The 20,045-nt window shown below is 37.3% G+C and overlaps 1 protein-coding gene across 7 annotated transcripts in view; it reads right to left on the minus strand.

Moving 5' to 3' along the window:
* TERB1 (telomere repeat binding bouquet formation protein 1) overlaps positions 1–15,904 on the minus strand; it is a 41,307-nt gene extending 25,403 nt beyond the window's left edge. For 5 of the 7 annotated variants that reach the window (XM_042920183.1, XM_042920180.1, XM_042920177.1 and 2 more), the window contains exons 1-7: positions 15,869–15,904; positions 6,989–7,099; positions 6,676–6,804; positions 4,652–4,783; positions 3,536–3,596; positions 3,329–3,444; positions 3,107–3,229 (exon numbers count right to left, since the gene is read on the minus strand). In XM_042920183.1, the coding sequence (XP_042776117.1) occupies positions 3,107–3,229; positions 3,329–3,444; positions 3,536–3,596; positions 4,652–4,783; positions 6,676–6,804; positions 6,989–7,099; positions 15,869–15,899 (703 nt within the window). In that variant the 5' untranslated portion in view covers positions 15,900–15,904. Of the gene's footprint in view, positions 1–3,106; positions 3,230–3,328; positions 3,445–3,535; positions 3,597–4,651; positions 4,784–6,675; positions 6,805–6,988; positions 7,101–10,532; positions 10,659–15,868 lie in introns of those variants that run through there. The other 2 variants (XM_042920178.1, XM_042920184.1) reach the window with 2 other exon arrangements.
* Positions 15,905–20,045: the final 4,141 nt, after the last annotated feature.

Here is a 20,045-nt window from a genome sequence, read left to right on the forward strand (position 1 = left end):
TCTCCCTGATGATGAATGATGTTGAGCATTTTTTCATGTGTCAGTTGGCCATCTGGATGTCTTCTTTGGAGAAGTGTCTATTCATGTCTTTTGTCCATTTCTTCACTGGATTATTTGTTTTTTGGGTGTTGAGTTTGGTAAGTTCTTTATAGATTTTGGACACTAACCCTTTATCTGATATGTCGTTTGCAAATATCTTCTCCCATTTCTGTTGGTTGCCTTTTAGTTTTGCTGATTGTTCCCTTCACTGTGCAGAAGCTTGTTATTTTGATGAGGTCCCAATAGTTCATTTTTGCTTTTGTTCCCCTTACCTCTGGAGACATGTTGAGTAAGAAGTTGCTGCGGCCAAGATCAAAGAGGTTTTTGCCTGCTTTCTCCTCAAGGATTTTAATGGCTTCCTGTCTTTCATTTAGATCTTCCATCCATTTTGAGTTTATTTTTGTGTGTGGTATAACAAAGTGGCCCAGGTTCATTTTTCTGCATGTTGCTCTCCAGTTTTCTCAGCACCACTTGCTGAAGAGACTGTTTTTATTCCATTGGATATTCTTTCCTGCTTTGTCAAAGATCAGTTGGCCATACGTTTGTGGGTCCATTTCTGGGTACTCTATTCTGTTCCATTGATCTGAGTGTCTGTTTTTATGCCAGTACCATACTGACTTGATGATTACAGCTTTGTAATATAGCTTGAAGTCCGTAAAAAAAAATTTTTTTAAATTAAGCTCTGTGCCCATCATGGGGTTTGAACTCATGACCCCAAGATCAAGAGTCACATGCTCTACCAACGGAGCCAGCCAGGCACCACTGATTTGTTAATATTTTCTTTTTTTTTTCTTTTTTTTTTGGGACAGAGAGAGACAGAGCATGAACGGGGGAGGGGCAGAGAGAGAGAGGGAGACACAGAATCGGAAACAGGCTCCAGGCTCCGAGCCATCAGCCCAGAGCCTGACGCGGGGCTCGAACTCACGGACCGCGAGATCGTGACCTGGCTGAAGTCGGACGCTTAACCGACTGCGCCACCCAGGCGCCCCGATTTGTTAATATTTTCTTAAGGATGTTTGCATCTATGTTCATATATAGTCTTCTTGTAATGTCTTTTTCTTTTTTAAAAAAAACGTTTGTTTATTGGGGTGTCTGGATGGCTCAGTTGGTTAAGCGTATGACTTCAGCTCAGGTCATGATCTCACGATTCATGGGTTTGAGCCCCGTGTCAGCTCTGTGCTGACAGCTCAGGGCCTGGACCCTGCTTCAGATTTCGTGCCTCCCTCCTCTCTCTGCCCCTCCCCCACTTGCTTTCTCTTAGTCTCTCAAAAATAAACATGTAAAAAAAATGTTTTTTTAATATTTATTTATTTTGAGAGAGATAAAGTGCGCAAATGGGAAAAGGCAGAGAGAGGGGGAGAGAGAATCCCAAGCAGTCTCCTCGCTGTCAGCACAGAGCCTGACATGGAGCTTGATCCCATGAACTATGAGATCATGACCTGAGCCAAAAACAAAAGTCGGACGCTTAACTGAATGAGCCACCCAGGCACCCCTCTTGTAATGTCTTTTTCAAGCTCTAGTGTGGGAATAATTCTGGTCTTTTAAAATGTGTTGGGAGGCATATCTTGTACTTCCATTTCCTGGCAATTAATGTAGATTTTTTTTTTCTCAAAATGTTTGGTATAATTCGCCAGTGAAGCCATCAGGGCCTGGAAATTCCTGTTTTAGGTTTTAAACTACATATTCAACTTCTTTAATACATATAATAATATTCAAATCATCTATTCTTTTTCATTTTAGAGAGAGAGTGCATGCACATGAGCAGGGAAGAGGGGCAGAGACAGAATCTTAAGCAGGCTCCCAGGCTCAGCAGAGAGCCCAACACAGGGCTCAAACTCCAGACCCTGAGATCATGACCTGAGCCAAAATTAAGAGACAGACACTCAACTGACTGAGCCGCCCAGGTGCCCCTGGAAGGTATCTATTTCTTCTGAGTTGGTGTTTTTCAAAGAATTTGTCTAGTTCCTGTTGGTTGTCAAATTTAGTAGCATAAAGTTGTTTCTATTATTCCTTAATTATCCTAGTATCTGTTAAGATCTAGAGTGATGTCACTTCTTATTCATGATATTAGTAATTTGGGCCTTCTTTTTTTATTTTGTGGTTAGTCGGGCTAAAGGATCCGTTTATTGATCTTTTTAAAGAATCAGCTTTTGGCTTCACTGATTTTCCCCTGCTGTGTTATTTTTCTATTTCATTGATTTCTGATATTCTCTTTATTATTTCCTTCTTTGAGTTAAACTTGGTTTATTTTCTAGTTTCTTAGGTGGAAACAAATATAAATTGATTTGAGACCTTTCTTCTTTCCTTATGCAAACTATAGTGCGAAAAATTTCCTTCCAAACACTGCTTTTGCAGCAACCCAGTTTTTTTTTTAAGTTTATTTATTTATTTTTGAGACAGAGAGAGAGAAGATGCACAAGCATGAGTGGGGGAGAAGCAGAGACAGAGGGAGAGAATCCCAAGGAGGATCCATACTAGTGGGGATCAAATTCATGAACCATAAGATCATGACCTAAGCTGAAATCAAGAGTTGGCACTTAACCGACTCAGCCACCCAGGTGCCCCACAGCAACCCAGTTTTTTCATGTTGTGTTTTCATTATCATTCAGTTAAAAACATTTCTAATTTCTTTATCATTTATTTTTTCTACTCATGGTTTTGTGGTTATTCTTGTTTTTGGTCTTTGTTTTAGCATGGACTTGTTTAATTTTCAGATATTTGGGACTTTTCTAGATGTTTTATTTTTATTCATTTATAATTTAATTCTATTTAGTCAGAGAACACCCTCTGTCGGGTTTTAGTTTTGCTGTCTAGTTGTTCTGTTTTATGAGGCTATCTGGGGAGATTCAAAACTATGCTGCTACCTCCAGTTTCCCAATCATCTTCCTAACAATGTCTCCTTTCAAGATTTTCCCATCTGCAGTAGTCTAAATGCATTCAAAATGACCCAACTTACTATAATAAAATTATTCCATTAATTCAATTAATTCAATAATTAACTCAATAGTTTCTGTTATGCTTTGAAATATGTTTCTTCAAGTGTAACTAGACATTAATGAATACTTACTGTTATTTGCAAGAGTAAGCCCAATAAATGAGCAAACAGGGCGAATTACCTCAGGTGTGATGCAATTTATTAGCCAGTCATTAGCATATGGAAAAAGTGAACAGCAAAGCATCTGATTTTCATCTGAAAGAAGACAAAGTCACTTGTGTTTTAATATATTTGGAAAACATCAGTTCATTTGTTTTTATTTTATTTTAATATTTAAATATTTGAGATAATTACCATTTTGAGGATTGTTGACACAGACACATAAAGTACTACACACTGAAGACCATAACTGATAACTCTGGAAAACATTTTTATCTGACAAATTCAACTCATATTTTGAAAGAACGGTCCTATTTGGTTAAAAAAAAAAAGAAGCAAATTAATACAAATGAGCTAAAGTCTTAAGTAGTGAATAATAACAAGAAATTTATATTTGCTTACCTGAACAACTGTGTCAGAACTGTAATACAACCTGTTTCTCTCACAAGTGTCTGTCCAGTCCCTTAAAAAAACAGCCATATTAGCACACAAATATGACTTTTGCTTATAAATAATTTTGTAGAGGGGCGCCTGGGTGGCTTAGTCGGTTAAGCGTCCGACTTTGGCTCAGGTCATGATCTCATGGTCCATGAGTTCGAGCCTCGCGTCGGGCTCTGTGCTGACAGCTCAGAGCCTGGAGCCTGTTTCGGATTCTGTGTCTCCCTCTCTCTCTGACCCTCCCCTGTTCATGCTCTGTCTCTGTCTCAAAAATAAATAAACGTTAAAAAAAAAAATTAAAAAAAAATTTTTGTAGAAATGAAAAACATTTAAGTAATATTTCTAATAAATAACTTTTAATCACTTTAAAGTAGTACTAAGTATAACAGAGAATTACAGTAGATAAAAATCTGTAATCACAATTATTATGGAAAATACATTACCTATGCTTATAGAATGACAGCATTCAAATTTCCTCCAAAAATGAAACAAAATTTTAGCCACAACCTACATGAAATTTTAGGCCATTGTTGGCTGATATAGTAAACACTGTAACTAAATGGCTAATTCAGTGGAAAATCAATCAAACTAATCATCAAATGTCTCTCTTTTGCTTTTAAAGCTGTTCTTTTTTTAATGTTATTTAAGTAACACAAATCACTTTACTATTTATTAAAATTAATAAATATCAAACAATATATGCTATTCTCTTTTCTTTAAAGCTAGTAGTTCTCAGGGGCACCTGGGTGGTTCAGGCAGTTGAGTGTCTGACTTTGGCTCAGGTCATGATTTCTCAGTCAGTGAGTTCGGGCCCCGTGTCGGGCTCTGTGCTGACAGCTCAGAGCCCAGAGCCTGCTTTGGATTTTGTCTTCCTCTCTCTCTGCCCTTCCCCTGCTCATACTCTGTTCTTTCTGTCTCTTAAAAATAAATAAACATTAAAAAAATTAAAAATAAATAAATAAATAAAACTAGTAGTTCTCAGAAGTTAGTGAGATTTTTTAAAAGAGACTGATATAAAAGGAACAACTATTTCAATTTATTATTTTTAAATGTTTCTGCAACATACAAGAATGTACTTACTATTATTTGAAACCAGCACCAATATGACATAGACAGACATTCTTTTCAAATTTGTGTTTGAATCATTATTAGATAAGAACCAAGTTAAGTCTTCAAACAATTCTGAAGTGCACAAAGTCTGCTGACAATAAACTGAAAAATGAAAAAAATATAATTTCAATTTCTATGCATTAGCACAAGTTTTAAAGTATGCTAAACAAAATATAAATTTGCCGACTGGGTGGCTCAGTCAGTTGAGCGTCTGACTTCAGCTCAGGTCGTGATCTCACAGCTTATGGGTTCGAGCCCTGTGTCGGGCTCTGTGCTGAGAGCTCAGAGCCTGGAGCCTGCTTCAGATTCTGTGTCTCCCTCTCTCTCCTCCCCTAACCCACTCACATTCTGTCTCTGTCTCTCGCAAAAATAAATAAATCATTTAAAAAAATTTTTTTAAAAAGCAATATCTTAATCAGAAGTATACTTGATTGAGGTGCTACAACATGTGCACAATCCCTTAGAATTTCTAATAAAAACCTAACTAAAAAAAAAATTAAAACATAAAAATTTAAGATGAGTAAGTAACAAAACATAGCAAGAGAAAACTTTTAGAAAATTCATAAACCTGCTTTAGAAAATAGAGACAAGATACTTGTGCTATTAAGGACTTTCTAAAAATAAAAATATCTTTCCAAAAAGCAAACATGATACCTGACAGTAGGTGTGTGTATATGTGTATGTGTGTGTGTGTGTGTTATAATAATGCAATACAAAATTTTCAAAAAATAATTTGAGGGGTGCCTGGGTGGCTCAGTCAGTTAAGCATCCGACTTTGGCTCAGGTCATGAACTCATGGTTCGTGGGTTTGAGTCCCGCGTTGGGCTCTGTGCTGACAGTGTGGTGCCTGGAGCCTGCCTCAGATTCTGAGTCTCCCTCTCTCTCTTCCCTCCCCCGCTCATGCTCTCTCTCTCTCTCAAAAATAAATAAACATTAAAAAAATTTTGTTTGAATAATAATTTGAGGGGGCACCTGGCTGGCTCAGTCTGAAGAGCATGTGATCCTTGATCTTGGGGTTGTGAGTTTGAGGGTGTATAAATTATTAAAAAAATAAACTTTAAAAAAATAAAATCTTTAAAAAGGTAATAATTTGAACACAGAGGTATAATTAGTATTTGATCCAGTATTTAGAACCAGCTATTGGACATTCTCTCAAAGGCAAAGACAATGTCTTATTTATCCCAATGACTAGCACATAGCTTGGTTCTTACCAAATGATGAAGAAATATTTAATGGATGAAAATTTAAGGATAGAAAGTTGTTTGACAAACTAAAACTTTAGATTCAACTTCATCTTGGCTATACTACAGAAAAATGTTTTGACCAACATGAATTTCTATACCCAGAGTATATTTTTCTATACACAACATGTTGTAGGTTATCTTCGTCTTTTGATTCAAGTACTTAGATATATAATGAACTTAATAGAAAAATCAAAGATACATATATGCATATTCAAATTCATGAAGTACAAATAGTATCTTAAATCAATGTGAAAAAGATCTTTTTTTAATGTTTATTTATTTTTTGAGAGAGAGAGACAGAGCATGAGTGGGGGAGGGGCAGAAAGAGAGAAAGAGAGAGAAAAACAATCTGAAGCAGTCTCCAGGATCTGAGCTGTTAGCGCAGAGCCGGACATGGGGCTTGAACTCATGAACCGCGAGATCATGACCTGAGCTAAAGTCAGACACTTAACCGACTGAGCCACCCAGATACCCCGAAGTTTCTTTATTTAAAGAGAGACAGAGAGAAAGAATGCATGTGGGGGAGGGGATAGAGAGAGGGAGAGAGAGAGAATCCCAAGGAGACTCCACACTGTCAGTGCAGAGCCCAATGCAGGGCTCAAACTCAGGAACTAGGAGATCATGACCTGAGCCAAAGTTGGATGCTTAACCAACTGAACCACCCAGGCACCCCTAAAATTACTTTTTAGTAGTCTGTTAAAATATAACACGATGCTTGAAGGATAATGAAAAAAAGTTTTCATATTTTACCATTTTGTTCCGCAACAGCTCCTAATGTATATAAGGCTGCTTCTTTTACCATGCTATGTTCACTTGACTTTGCAAGATTTCTTATAAACATCAAACCACCAATTTCTCGAAAGTAAACACCTGCATTACCTACAAGATGTACAGACAAAAGAGAACATAAATGATATTATGATTCTTTTAAGGAGAAAATAAATCACATGAATATAGTAACATAACAAGTAGAGTGAGTTGAAGAAAAAGAGCTATGCATATTTCATATTTCAAAATACTAAAGAACTACAATCACAGATAAAAATTCACTATCACATCTTACTGTTTTGTTGACAAATTGAATGAATAGTGACCAAAGCTTCCTTTTGTGAAAAAGGGTTGTCCATTTGATACTTCAGACACTCCAACAGTAAGTTCAGATCAGTCTTCATTTCTAAAGAACAAAAATTTCACTTTTTTAAACCAAGTGTTATCTTTCAAACACTAACCATTTAAATTTCACTTTTTAAATTTCACTTTTTAAATACATATATTTATCATGTCTGTTTTCAAGATGAGTACATATTCCTTTTATAATCTATCCAACAGTAAAGATAAAAAAAAAAAAAAAGAAAGATGTTCCTTAAATAAAAGAACTTGAAATGAACTTCTTGTAATTATTTGATTTTCCCCTCACATGAAATATAAGAATAGAAAATCCATGGGGTGCTTGGGTGGCTCAGTCAGCTAAGCATCCAACTGCAGCTCAGGTTGTGATCTTGCAGTTTGTGAGTTCAAGCCCCGCGTCAGGCTCTGTGCTGACAGCTCAGAGCCCAGAGCCTGCTCCAGATTCTGTGTCTCCCTCTCTCTCTCTCTCAAAAACAAATAAAACATTAAAAAAAATTTTTTTAAGAACAGAAAATCCAAATGCAGTATTATTCTCTTTAAATAAAGCTACACTGGTTTAAATATCTGCCATTTAGAAATAAAGTGAATGAAAATGAAAATACAACATATTAGAATTTGTGGGATGCTACCAACAGTATTTGAGAGGAAATTTACAACACTAAATGTTTATATTATAAAAGAAGAAAGGTCTCAAATTAATGACCTCAGCTTCAACCTTAAGAAACTATAAAAACAGTAAATTAAACCCAAAGTAAGTAGAAGGAAGGTAATAAAGATCAAAGCTAAAATCAATGATACTGAAAGCATTAAAACAATACAACTGGTTTTTGAGAAGATCAATAAAACTGATAAACCTCTAGACAAACTGATCAGGAGAAAGGAGCAAAGACACAAACTACAAATATCAGAATGAGAGATAAGGCACCATCATAGATTCTATAAATATTCAAAAGATAATGTTATGTGCAACTTCATATCTATAGATTCAATGGCTGAATGGTGAAGTGGACAAGTGAAATTAACAAATTGCTTTGAAGATACAAATTATCTCACCCAAGAAGAAACAGACAAGCTAAATAGTACTACATCTATAAAAGAAATTGAAATCGTAGTTTAAAAACCTTCCTGTGAAGAAACCTCCAAGTTCAGATGGCGTCATTTGTAAACTCTCCCAAATGTTTAAGGAAGAAGTAATATCAACTCTACACAAACTTTCCCCAAAAGTTTGGAGAGAAGGAACGCTTCCCAACTTGCTCTATGAGGTTAGCCTTATCCTTACACCAAAACCAAAGCCATTAGAAAGGAAAAAAAAGAAAACTACAGACCAATATCCTTCATGAACATTCATGTAAAAAGTCTAAACAATTTTAGCAAACTGAATCTAACAACATATTAAATAATAATACATCATGAACAAGTGGGTTTATCCTAAGAATGCATAGTTGGTTAAGATTTGAAAAATCAATTGATGTAATGTGATAAACTAACATGGAAAGCCATATGATCACCTCAATAGATGCAGAAAAAGCATCTGATAAAATCCAACATTCATTTCTAGTTAAAAAAAAATTTCAGCAAACTTGGAATAGAAGAAAAACTCCTCAACCTGAAAAAGTATATCCACAAAAACAAAACAAAACAAAAGCTCTATAGTAAACATAATACTTAATAGAGAAAGACTGAATTCTTTCTCTCTGAGATCAGGAATAAGACAGAGATGTTTAATATTATACTGGGGAGTGTATCATTCTATTTAGCATTCCACTTAATATTGTACTAGAGAACCTAGCCAGTGCCATCAAGTGAGAAAGAAATAAAAGGCATTCAAATTGGTAAGAAGGTAGTAAAACTATCTGCCTTCATGTACAACATGACCTTCTATATAGATGACCCGATGGAATCTACAAAAAAGCTACCAGACTAATAATGGAGTATAGTAGGATTTCAGCATATCTATTTAACATACAGAAATCAATTATATTTCTATATCCCTGCTGTAAAGTAATTGGAAATTGGTGTTTAAAAACAATGCCATTTATAATAGTATCAAAAACATGAAATAATCAGAGATATACCTAACAAAAGATAAAAAAAACATGTATACTAAAACCTCAAAAATATTGCTGAGAATTATTAAACAAGATTGAAATAAAGGGAGTGAAACACCTTTTTCATGGACTGGAGGACTAAACAGTAAGATGTCAATTCCCCCAAATTGATCTATAGATTCAATTTAATCCCAACAGGCTTTTTAAAAATATGAATTGACAAGATGAACCCAAAATTCATATGGAAATGCAAGGGACCTATTAGCCAAACAATTCTGGAAAAGAAGAATAAAGCTTGAAGACTAAAACTATCTGATTTCAAGACTTCTTATAAAGCTACAGTAATCAAAAGAGTATAGTATTGCATTAGCATACACAAATAGATCAATAAACTAGAATGCAGTCCAAAAATAAACTCATGCATATATGAATAGCTGATTTTTTACAAAGGCACAAATGCAATGCAGAGAAGAAAGGATAGCCTTTCCAACAAATGATGCTATAACAAACAGATATCTGTATTCAAAAACGTAACACACCAAACTTGAATCAAACCATATACAAAAAGAAACTCAAAAAGGATTCAGATGTAATGTAAAATCTGGAACTATAAAACTTTTAAAAGATAACACAGGAGAAAAACTTTGCTACTTGGGCTTACATGAAAATTTCTTAGACACAGTATTATTAATACAATCTGTAGAAAAATAATGAATAAATTGTATTTCATCAAAATTTAAAACTTCATTCTCTTAGCAGTATTTTCCTTTTAAAAAAAATTAATATATTTATTTCTGGGGGAGAGAGAGAGAGAGAGAGAGAGAAAGAGAGAGACAGAGCACAAGCAGGGGAGGGGCAGACAGAAAGGAGAACACAGAAACTGAAGCAGGTTCCAGGCTCCGAGCTGTCAGCACAGAGCCTGAAGCAGGGCTCAAACCCGTGAACCACAAGATCATGTCCAGAGCCAAAGTCGGACACTTAACTGGCTGAGGCATCCAGCACCCCAATAGTGTTTTCTGAAGTACAGAAAAGACAAACCACAAATGCAGAAAATCTTTATAAAACACATAGCTGATAAAATACATACATCCATAAAATATAAAGACATCTCAAAACTCAACAATAAGAGAACCAGCCCATAAAATAATGGGCAAAAGATCTGAACACTTCGATAAAAAATGTATACAAGTATCAAATAAGCACATGAAAAGATGATTAACACCATTAATCATTAGGGAAATGTAAATTAAAACCACAAGGAAATCCTATTACATGCCCACTAGACTGACCAAAATGTAAAAAGGCTGACCATAAAATATTTGGCAAGGATGCAAAAGAAGTGGAACTCTCATGTATTGCTGGTGGATACATAAAATGGTACAACCACTTTGAAAGTTCAGCAGTTTCATAAATTGTTAAACATACACCTACCATTTGATCCAGCCATTTCACTCCTAAGAATTTACCCAAAAGGAAAGCAGGTTATGTGTCCATACGAAGACTTGTACACAAATGTTCATGGCAGCATTGTATGTAATAGCCAAAAACTGAAAACACCTGAAATGTCCATCAACAGAAGAATGGATAAACAAATGACCATAAAACGGAATACTACTTAGCAATAAAAAGGAATTAACTATTGATATACACAACAACATGGATGAATCTCAAAATAATTACGCTGAGGGAAAGAAACTACACACAAAGAATATGTATTGTATTATTCCATGTACTGAAAAAAAAATTAAACTACTCTATAGTAACAGAAGGCAGATCAGTGGCCGTTTGGGGAAAGTGGGTCAAGGAAGGGACGAAAAGAAGTATTATAAAGATGCATGAGGCTATATTCCCTATCCTGATTGTTGCTACTGTTTGCATGGATGTGTGTGTGTGTGTGTGTGTGTGTGTGTGTGTGCGTGCGCGCGCGTGTGTGACTTATCAAAATATAAACTTGAAATATTTATTTGCAACTAAAAATGAAAGATAATCATTTTCCCATAAAATTTTTTACCATACCCTTTAAACAATTTCTTCTCTTGGTTTTAAGGATTTTAAGTTGTATGTAGATTTTGACATAATGCTTGAATTAACATTTAAAGTTCTCAAAGATAGGGGCACCTGGGTGGCTCAAGTTGGTTAAGCTTCCAACTTTGGCTCAGGTCATGATCTCACGGTTCATGGGTTCAAGCCCCGGGTCGGGCTCTGTGCTGACAGCTCAGAACCTAGAGCCTGCTTCAGATTCTGTGTCTCCCTCTCTCTGCCCCTCCCCCGCTCATGCTCGCTCATGTGCTCTCTAAGTAAAATAAAAACATTAAATAAAATTTTAATAGAAAAATTTTTTTCAAAAAAAAAAATAAAGCTTTCAAAGATAAAGAATGAAGACAGGACATAAAAGTACAGAGGAACACACTAAAAGAAACTTAGATTTATTGTCAATATTTAGTCTTCCTCTTAAAGGAAATTCAACTGACAATTTGGTTTAATGAAATAATTCATGATCCAATTTGTTAGTGAAAAACCATAATACAAAGGTTATCACTAAGTTGTCTTGAAGCAACAGCAATCATTTATTGATCTTATTCTACATTAATAGAAACTGTAAAAAGGTTAGTTTGCCTGTATGGGTTATCAATAAACCTCTCATCAGCAACAACATGCCAAACAGGATTTTTGATGGAGCATAGTGATTTTCAATTCTAGGCACAACTGAAGAAAACAAGAAACTTCTTTTATGTATTCCTCTATTCTCTCCTATACTCCCCTCTCATATTTTGATACTTTCTATTATAATCCCTCCCTTCCCAAAGCACCTAATGACATCTACGACTCAAGTTTTATCTTCCCCAGGCTATGAAACCTAGTTTCTTCAATAATTCCTGAAGAAAATGAACAAAAACTCAAGAATATACAATACAAAAGCACAAGCAATAAAAGAAAACTGGATAAATTGGACTTAAAATTGAAATTTTTTGAGCTTCAAAAGATATCATTAAGAATGTAAAAAGATAATTCACATATAAGGAAGGGAAGAATATACCTATAAATAAGGTATCTGATAAGGGGCTTGTGTTCATAACATATAAAGAACTCTAAAACCTCAATAATAAAAAGATAATCCAATTAAAAAGCAAAGAATGGACATTTCTCCAAAAAAAGATACACAAATGGTCAATTAAGTATATGAAAAGATGCTCAACAGCATTAGTCATTAAGGAAATACAAACCAGAACCACAATTAGAAACCACTTCACATCCACTAGAATGGCTACAATCGAAAAGACAGATTATGTCAAGTGTTGACCAAGGATCTGAAGAAATTGGGGCCCTTATACATTGCTGCAGGAATATAAAATGGTACAGCCACTTTGGCAAAAAGTCTGGCAATTCCTCAAAAGGCTAAACATAAATTTACCATAGACTCAGCAATTCTACTACCAAATATATACCCAAGAGAAATGAAAACCTATGGCACACAAAAACTTACACATGAACATTCATAGCAGCATTACTTGTAACTGCCAAACAGTGGAAACCCAAATTTCCACCAACTCTTAAATGGATAAACAAAATATGATATATCCATTCAATGACACATTATTTGGCAATAAAAAGGAATGAAGATACTGGTACAACTTGAATAATTCTTGAAAATATTACACTAAGGGGCGCCTGGGTGGCTCAGTTGGTTAAGCATCCGACTTCGGCTCAGGTCACTATCTCACTGTCTGTGAGTTCGAGCCCCGCGTCAGGCTCTGTGCTGACTGCTCAGAGCCTGGAGCCTGTTTCAGATTCTGTGTCTCCCTCTCTCTCTGACCCTCCCCCGTTCATGCCCTGTCTCTCTCTGTCTCAAAAATAAATAAACGTTAAAAAAAAATAAAAAAAAATAAAAAAAAGAAAATATTACACTAAGTGAAGGAAGCCAGTCACAAAAGCCCACATATTCTATGATTCAATTTGTATGTCCAGAATAGGCAAGTCCAGAGACAGAAAACAGATTAGTGATTGCCTACAGTTGGGAGGGGGGTGTGATTGCTAAAGGGCATAGCGTTTCTTTGGGGGTGATAAAAATGCTCTAAAATTGATTGTGGTGATGGTTGCACAACAGTGTGAATATATTTAAAATAACTGAATTGTATACTTTGGTTGTTTTTCTTTTAATGTTTATTCATTTATTTTGAGGGGTGGGAAGAGGGGCAGCAAGACAGGAAGAGAGGCCCAAGCAGACTCTGTGCTAACAGCACAGAGCTTGATATGGGGCTCGATTCTATGAATCGAACCCTAAGATCATGACCTGAGCCAAAATCAAGAGTTGGATATTTAACCAACTGAGCCACCCAGGCACCTCTCTTCAGTCAAGCTTTTAAGATGAGTTAGGTATTGGGGCACCTGGGTGGCTCAGTCGGTTGGGCAAAAAACACTTAATTTTAGCTCAGATCATGATCTCAAGGTTCATGAGATCAAGCCCAACATCAGGCTCTTGAGCCAGCTTGGAATTCTCTCTCCCTCTCTCTCTGCCCCTCCCCCTGCACATACTCTCTCTCTCTTTCTCTCAAAATAAGTAAACAAACTTTAAAAAAAAGAAAAAAAAAGAAAAAAAAAGAGTTAGGTATTCATAATGTCTCCAGATCCTTATTTCCCACCTAAACGTCAATATACTGCAATCTGTCTGAAATATATTAAATGTACTGTTGTTTTTTTTTTTTTTTTCAGTTTATCTATTTATTTTGAGAGAGAGAGAAAGGGGGAGTACAGAAGGGGCAGAGGGGATGGAGGAGACAGAGAATTTCAAACAGGCTCCACACTGGCAGTGCAGAGCCTGACACGGGACTCGAACCCACGAACCGTGAGATCATGACCTGAGACAAAACCAAGAGTTGGATGCTTAACCAACTGAGCCACTCAGGCACCCCTACTAAATTGACTATTAATAAAACAAATGGCCTCCTAAATACAAAATCTAGTGGACAATTCAGTCATCATCTATGGACACTTGACACTGAATAGCTCAAGCAATCTCTCTCATGGAAGTATTCTCCTAAAGCTGATTTCCAAAATTCCACATTCCTGACTCTCCATTCACCTTCCTGAAAAGTTTTTCTCACACTATAGATTTGAAGGGGTATGTGCACCCCACCAATGTTTACAGCAGCATTATCAACAATAGCTATCAGACTATGGAGAGAGCCCAAATGTCTATCAACTGATAAATGGATAAAAAAGATGTGGCATATATATAATGGAACATTACTCAACCATCAAAAAAAAAAAGAAATCTTGTCATGTGTAACAACTTGGATGGAGCTAGACAGAATGTATTATGCTAAGTAAAATAAATCAATCAGAGAAAGACAAATATATGATTCCACTCATATGTGGAATTTAAAAAGCAAAACAGATGAACATATGAGGGAGGGAGGAGAAGAAAGGGAAACACACCACAAGAGACTTAACGATAGAGAACTGAGGGTTGATGGAGGGAGTTGCATAGGAGATGGGCTGGATGCGTGATGAGGATTAAGTGGGGCACTTGTGATAAGTAATGGGTATTGTATGTAAGTAATGAATCACTGAATTCTACTTCTGAAACCAATACTGCACTGCATATTAACTAACTAAAATAGGGGTGCCTGGGTGGCTCAGTAGGTTAAGTGTCCAACTTCGGCTCAGGTCATGATCTCATGGTTCATAGGTTCAAGCCCCACGTCAGGCTCTGTGCTAACAGCTCAGGACCTGGAGCCCGCTTTGGATTTTGTGTATTCCTCTCTCTCTGCCCCTCTTCCACTTGTGCTCACTCTCTCTAAATTAAACATTAAAAAAATTTAATTAACTAGGGGTGCCTGGGTGGTTCAGTCGGTTAAGCATTCAACTTCGGCTCAGATTATGATCTCACAGTTTGAGTTCGAGTCCCACGTAGGGCTCTGTGCTGAGAGGCAGGAACCTACTTTGGATTCTGTGTCTCCTCCTCTCTCTGACCCTCCCCTGCTCGTGCTCTGTCTCTCAATAATAAATAAAAGTTAAAAAATATTTTTAAAAAATTTAATTAACTAAAATATAAAAAATTAAAAAAAAAATACATAAATGTTTTGGGATGCCTGGGTGGCTCAGTCAGTTAAGCATCTGACTTCAGCTCAAGTCATGATCTCACAGTTTGTGAGTTCAAGCCCCGTGTTGGGCTCTGTGCTGACAGCTCAGAGCCCTGGAGCCAGCTTCTGATTCTGTGTCTCCCTTTCTCTCTCTACTCCTTCACCTTTCACGCTCTCTCTCTCTCTTTCAAAAATAAACAAACGTTAAAAAAAAAAAGAAATGTTTTTCTCAGTCTTTTTTTGAGGGCCCTCTTCCTCAGCCAAATCCTTATGTGATGGTGTGCATTAAGGAACACCATTCCCCATCCTTTTCTTTTTTAATATTTAATATTTCTGGTTAACCTCCTCCATGTCCATGGATTTAATTTCCATCTTTCAAAGGACAACTCTAAAATCTATATCTCCATGCATACTGTCATGGTGGTTCTCTCAGATTCCCAATATTCTTGTCTATGTCTCTATTAAAATGGCTATCATACGGTATTCTAATTATCAGCATGCCTTTTCCCATCAGAATGTCAGTGTCCTGAAATCAGTGTGACATGCAGGGTAGATGCACAATAAATATGCATGTAAATTGTTGAATGATTCTTTCATTTCCTGGATCCTGTGAGATAATCTGCAATATATCCTACAAATAGATTATAAAATTAATTCCAGATATATAATCCATTAATTTCTCACCTTGTATCTTCTTTGTGTCTTCACTTTCCATGCTTGTCTGTATTCTTTTTCCTTATATTTCATCTATAAGATAAAGATATTTTCTCAATTTAAATCAATGTTTGAGAATTCCAGAATTATAAATGCAAAAGTGTAGGGAAAAAACAATTTTCCTGAAAACAGAAGAGCAGGAACTGAATCTACAACTTATTAAATATGTGATACTGGGTGTGCTCAGGTTCCCTAAGGCTCAGTTTCCTCTTCTGTAAAATAGGAAATCCCTACTTCATAAAGTTGTTACAAGAATTAAATTTGAAAAATACATAAATGCATATGGCATTCTTAAGTATTACAGGCCTTCAACATAGTTTATTAAGTAAATATACACTTTGGTTGACTGAATCTAAATGACCCTCTTGTGGTTCTGCTTCCTTATTTTCTTTTCTTTCCTGTAAATTTTCATCCCATCATTTCTGATTGGTCACTCCATGAATTGGAAATTTAAAACACACACACACACACACACACACACACACACACACACACTTTAGAACTGCATTTCTCTACACAAGCTAAGCTTAATACTAAAATTTTGTTTTTCAACAATCCATGGTTTTTTCTTTTTAAATTTTTTTTCAATATATGAAATTTACTGTCAAATTGGTTTCCATACAACACCCAGTGCTCATCCCAAAAGGTGCCCTCCCCAATACCCATCACCTGCCCTCTCTCCCCACCCCCCCATCAACCCTCAGTTTGTTCTCAGAATCCACGGTTTTTTCGACATAGTATTCCACTATTAAGCTAAAATCCTTGTTGATATACCACTTGTTAGAATTTTTAAAATAACTGGGAACCCTGATATGGCATTTCACATGCTAAACTGATTTTTTAGAAAAACTATCAGAGTCCAATTAACTTCTTAAAGCAATGAATCAGGACTCACAGAACTCTAGAATTCTTTTTTATTCCAACACTACATGGTTAAAAGGAGACAGCTACTGGGGCACCTGGGTGGCTCAGTTGGTTGAGCACCCAACTTTGGCTCAGGTCATGATCTCGCAGTCAGTGAATATGAACCCCAAATCCGGCTCTGTGCTGACAGCTCAGAGCCTGGAGCCTGCTTCAGATTCTGTGTCTCCTTCTCTCTCTCTCTGCCCCTCTCCAACTCATGCTCTCTTTCTGTCTCTCACAAATAAACATTAAAAAAAAAAAAAAACTAAAAATAAGAGATAGCTACTTATCCCTTCTATTTTTTTCTCACTCTCAAAATGAAAATAAAATTCCCAAATAAAAAAATTAATAGTAAATGTGATAATCTTTTATAAAATAATATATAAATGTATACCAGGTTTGCCATTTTTTTAAACCTAAATATTCCATTAAAAGAAGGATGCTTGGGTACATTATAGTATATTTACAGGATACTGTTACAAGAATACTGATGTTTACTTGAAATGTTTAATAACAAGGAAAAATGCTTGTGTTACAATTAATCAACAATGGCAGGACTCAAGCTTTTATCTACAGCATGATCCCAATTATGCAGAGGAAATCATAAAATAAAACTACATGGAAAACAACATGTTAACACTTGTTTTAAGCTGGTGGTTCTATGGTGTCTTATCCCACTTTTTCTATTTTTCACAATTTTTATAATAACAAAAGCTTCGAACATTCAAGTCCTATAACAGGCCAGGCTATGTTCTGTAAACCTTACAAATATTATCCTTCTAGTTTTTACAACAACCCTAAGAGGGAGTTATAAAGATGAAGACTGACAAGGAGAGGGTAAACAATTTGCCCAACTCCAAACAGCTAGTGAGTGCCAGAGCTGGAATGAGCACCAAGAAAATCTGAGGCCATGCCCTACACTCTTATCCTCTACTACACCTTCTTCCATATGTAAACATGCATTACCTTTGAGAAAATGGGTTAGGATTTGGAATAGGAAGAGTAAATTAAAAAAAAAAAAAAACTTAAAAAAAATGGACTATGGACTACATGTATCACATGAGGAGGTTTTTTTGCTTTGTGAAGGAGTATAAGGACTATTTCTTTAGTTTTAATTAGTCAACCTATTCTGCCTTTAAATATAATTTTATTTTTACAAAGCTTTAAAAACTAAATGTATTGAAATTGAAACTGACAGAACACATTACCTTCTATTCCCCTTTGTCTTTCTTATATTGTTTTCTAATAAATGACACAATAAAATGGAACTTTCCAGGGGCTCCTGGGTGGCTCAGTTGGTTAAGCATCCCACTTCAGTCATGATCTCATGGCTCATGAGTTCGAGACCCACATTGAGGCCTGTGCTGACAGCTTGGAGCCTGGAGCCTGCTTCAGATTTTGTGTCTACCTCTCTCGCTCTCTCTCTCCCCGTCCCCTGCTCGTGCTCTGTCTGTCTCTCTCTCAAAAAAAAAAAAAAAAAAAAAAAAATTAAAGTTTTCCAAGTACCTAGTAGCATTAATACAAGTCATTTACTTACTAGCTAAGTGCTTAGAAACATCAACAGCAAAGGGCAAGTTATCACTTTCTAGGGATAATTATAAAACTATATTTTAAATTATGAAATATAGACTATTCCCCAAAACAAAAGCATCTGTTCAATAAAACAGACAGTGTTTTCAGTAATTTAGTGAAGATGCAAATTGTGAGAAGCAAGATTGCAAAATTATCTGCTGTATTCTCACAAGGGGAAAAAAAGGATTTTTCCAGGTAACAGAAGAAACTATTCCATTTACAGGTTTAACTCAAGGTACTCCCCAAAACAGTGCTGTTAAATTCAAATTTAAGCAAGAAAACTATCTGAACGTTACTCTTTTACTTGGCATAGAAAATGTTAACATGAAAAGCTTTTTTGAAATTTAAGTACTACCCCAAAATATCAGAACGATAAATGAAATCTTTCTCTGTAAGGCTGGCAGGCTGAAAATCCCACCACTAAATGCCGTCACTAAGTTCTTGACAGTGGATGCCCAGCTTGGACTCACGCACAGTAGAAATTTTCCTGAAACTAGGGGAGACAAGGGGGAAAGGGCCAATAGGCAAAAAAAATTGCTGTTACAGTTTAGCTTGAGAAATAAGAGGTGCAGAAAACAAGCTGAGTGAGGGTACGAGGAGCTCACTCTGCGTTCACATTCCCAGACTCAGTAGACTGGAGCAGCCTTTATGCATTAAAACTCATCACCTCTTCCCAGTTTGCACAGGAAGGCGATGCCCGATCTTTCCAAGTAGGGAAGGCTACCCCCACCCTCTTTTCCCAGTTTGCACTCATTAACACCAAGGCCTGGCTCACCTAAAGAGCTGGGAGAACTCCTTTCGAAGAGCAGTGGTCTTCCCCAGGTTCGTGTTAGACCAGGACTCTGCAACTCCTGCCAGGGACCGGGTACCGGTTAAGGGCGTGAGTCCCGCCCCGCCACCGGCGACTCCTGAGCAGCGGGCGCGCCGCTCAAGTGCTGTGGCCCACGCGGTCGGGCCCAAGGTCTGAGAAAGGGCCTCACCAGTGGTTCCCACCCCTCCGATACACCAGAATCATCTGGCGAGAGGCCTCTGGATCCTCAAGTACAATCAGGGTCGGAAACTGCCGGGCTCCAGAGGCCTGACCAAATGGTACGTGGCAATTCTCTTTTTCCCATGAGCTGCGGTCGGGGCTGCGGCCGGGGTCGGCCGCTTCCTGAGGAAGGCCCCTTCCGGCCAGTTCAATCCCCTCAACGGGTTAGAAAGGGAATAGGGAGGCATCCCTCATCCCAGCCGCTGTGAGGGCCGACCGGGGCCTACTGGCTGCAGTCTACCTTCCACAGGAGACCACTGACAGATTCCGGGGCGGGGGCAGGGCAGGGCCCGAACGCGCAGGGAGTGGAGGCCGTGGCCTTTACCGTCAAGCCGCGGCGTGCCGTTTCTGTGCTTCCTCCCTCGAAGCCCGCCTACAAACAAGACGCTCCACTCCGTTTCCCGCTCAGCAGGCCAGGCATACTTCCGCTGGGCGGAACTGGGACTTCCGGCCGCTCTCGCCCGCCCACACGCGGTGTCTCCCCACAGACAGACGCACCCCGAAGTCCCCAGGGCGGGTCGTGGGTAGCAAGAGTATGAATGCAGTGTCCACGAGTGGTGGAAAGTCACAACGTGGAGGGGAAATCTTCTGAGCTCATCGCTCCGGGTTTTTAGGGCTTTTCTTTGCTCAGAGGGGCTTTCA

This window comes from Panthera leo, chromosome E2, assembly GCF_018350215.1.
Source record: "Panthera leo isolate Ple1 chromosome E2, P.leo_Ple1_pat1.1, whole genome shotgun sequence".
NCBI lineage: Eukaryota > Metazoa > Chordata > Mammalia > Carnivora > Felidae > Panthera > Panthera leo.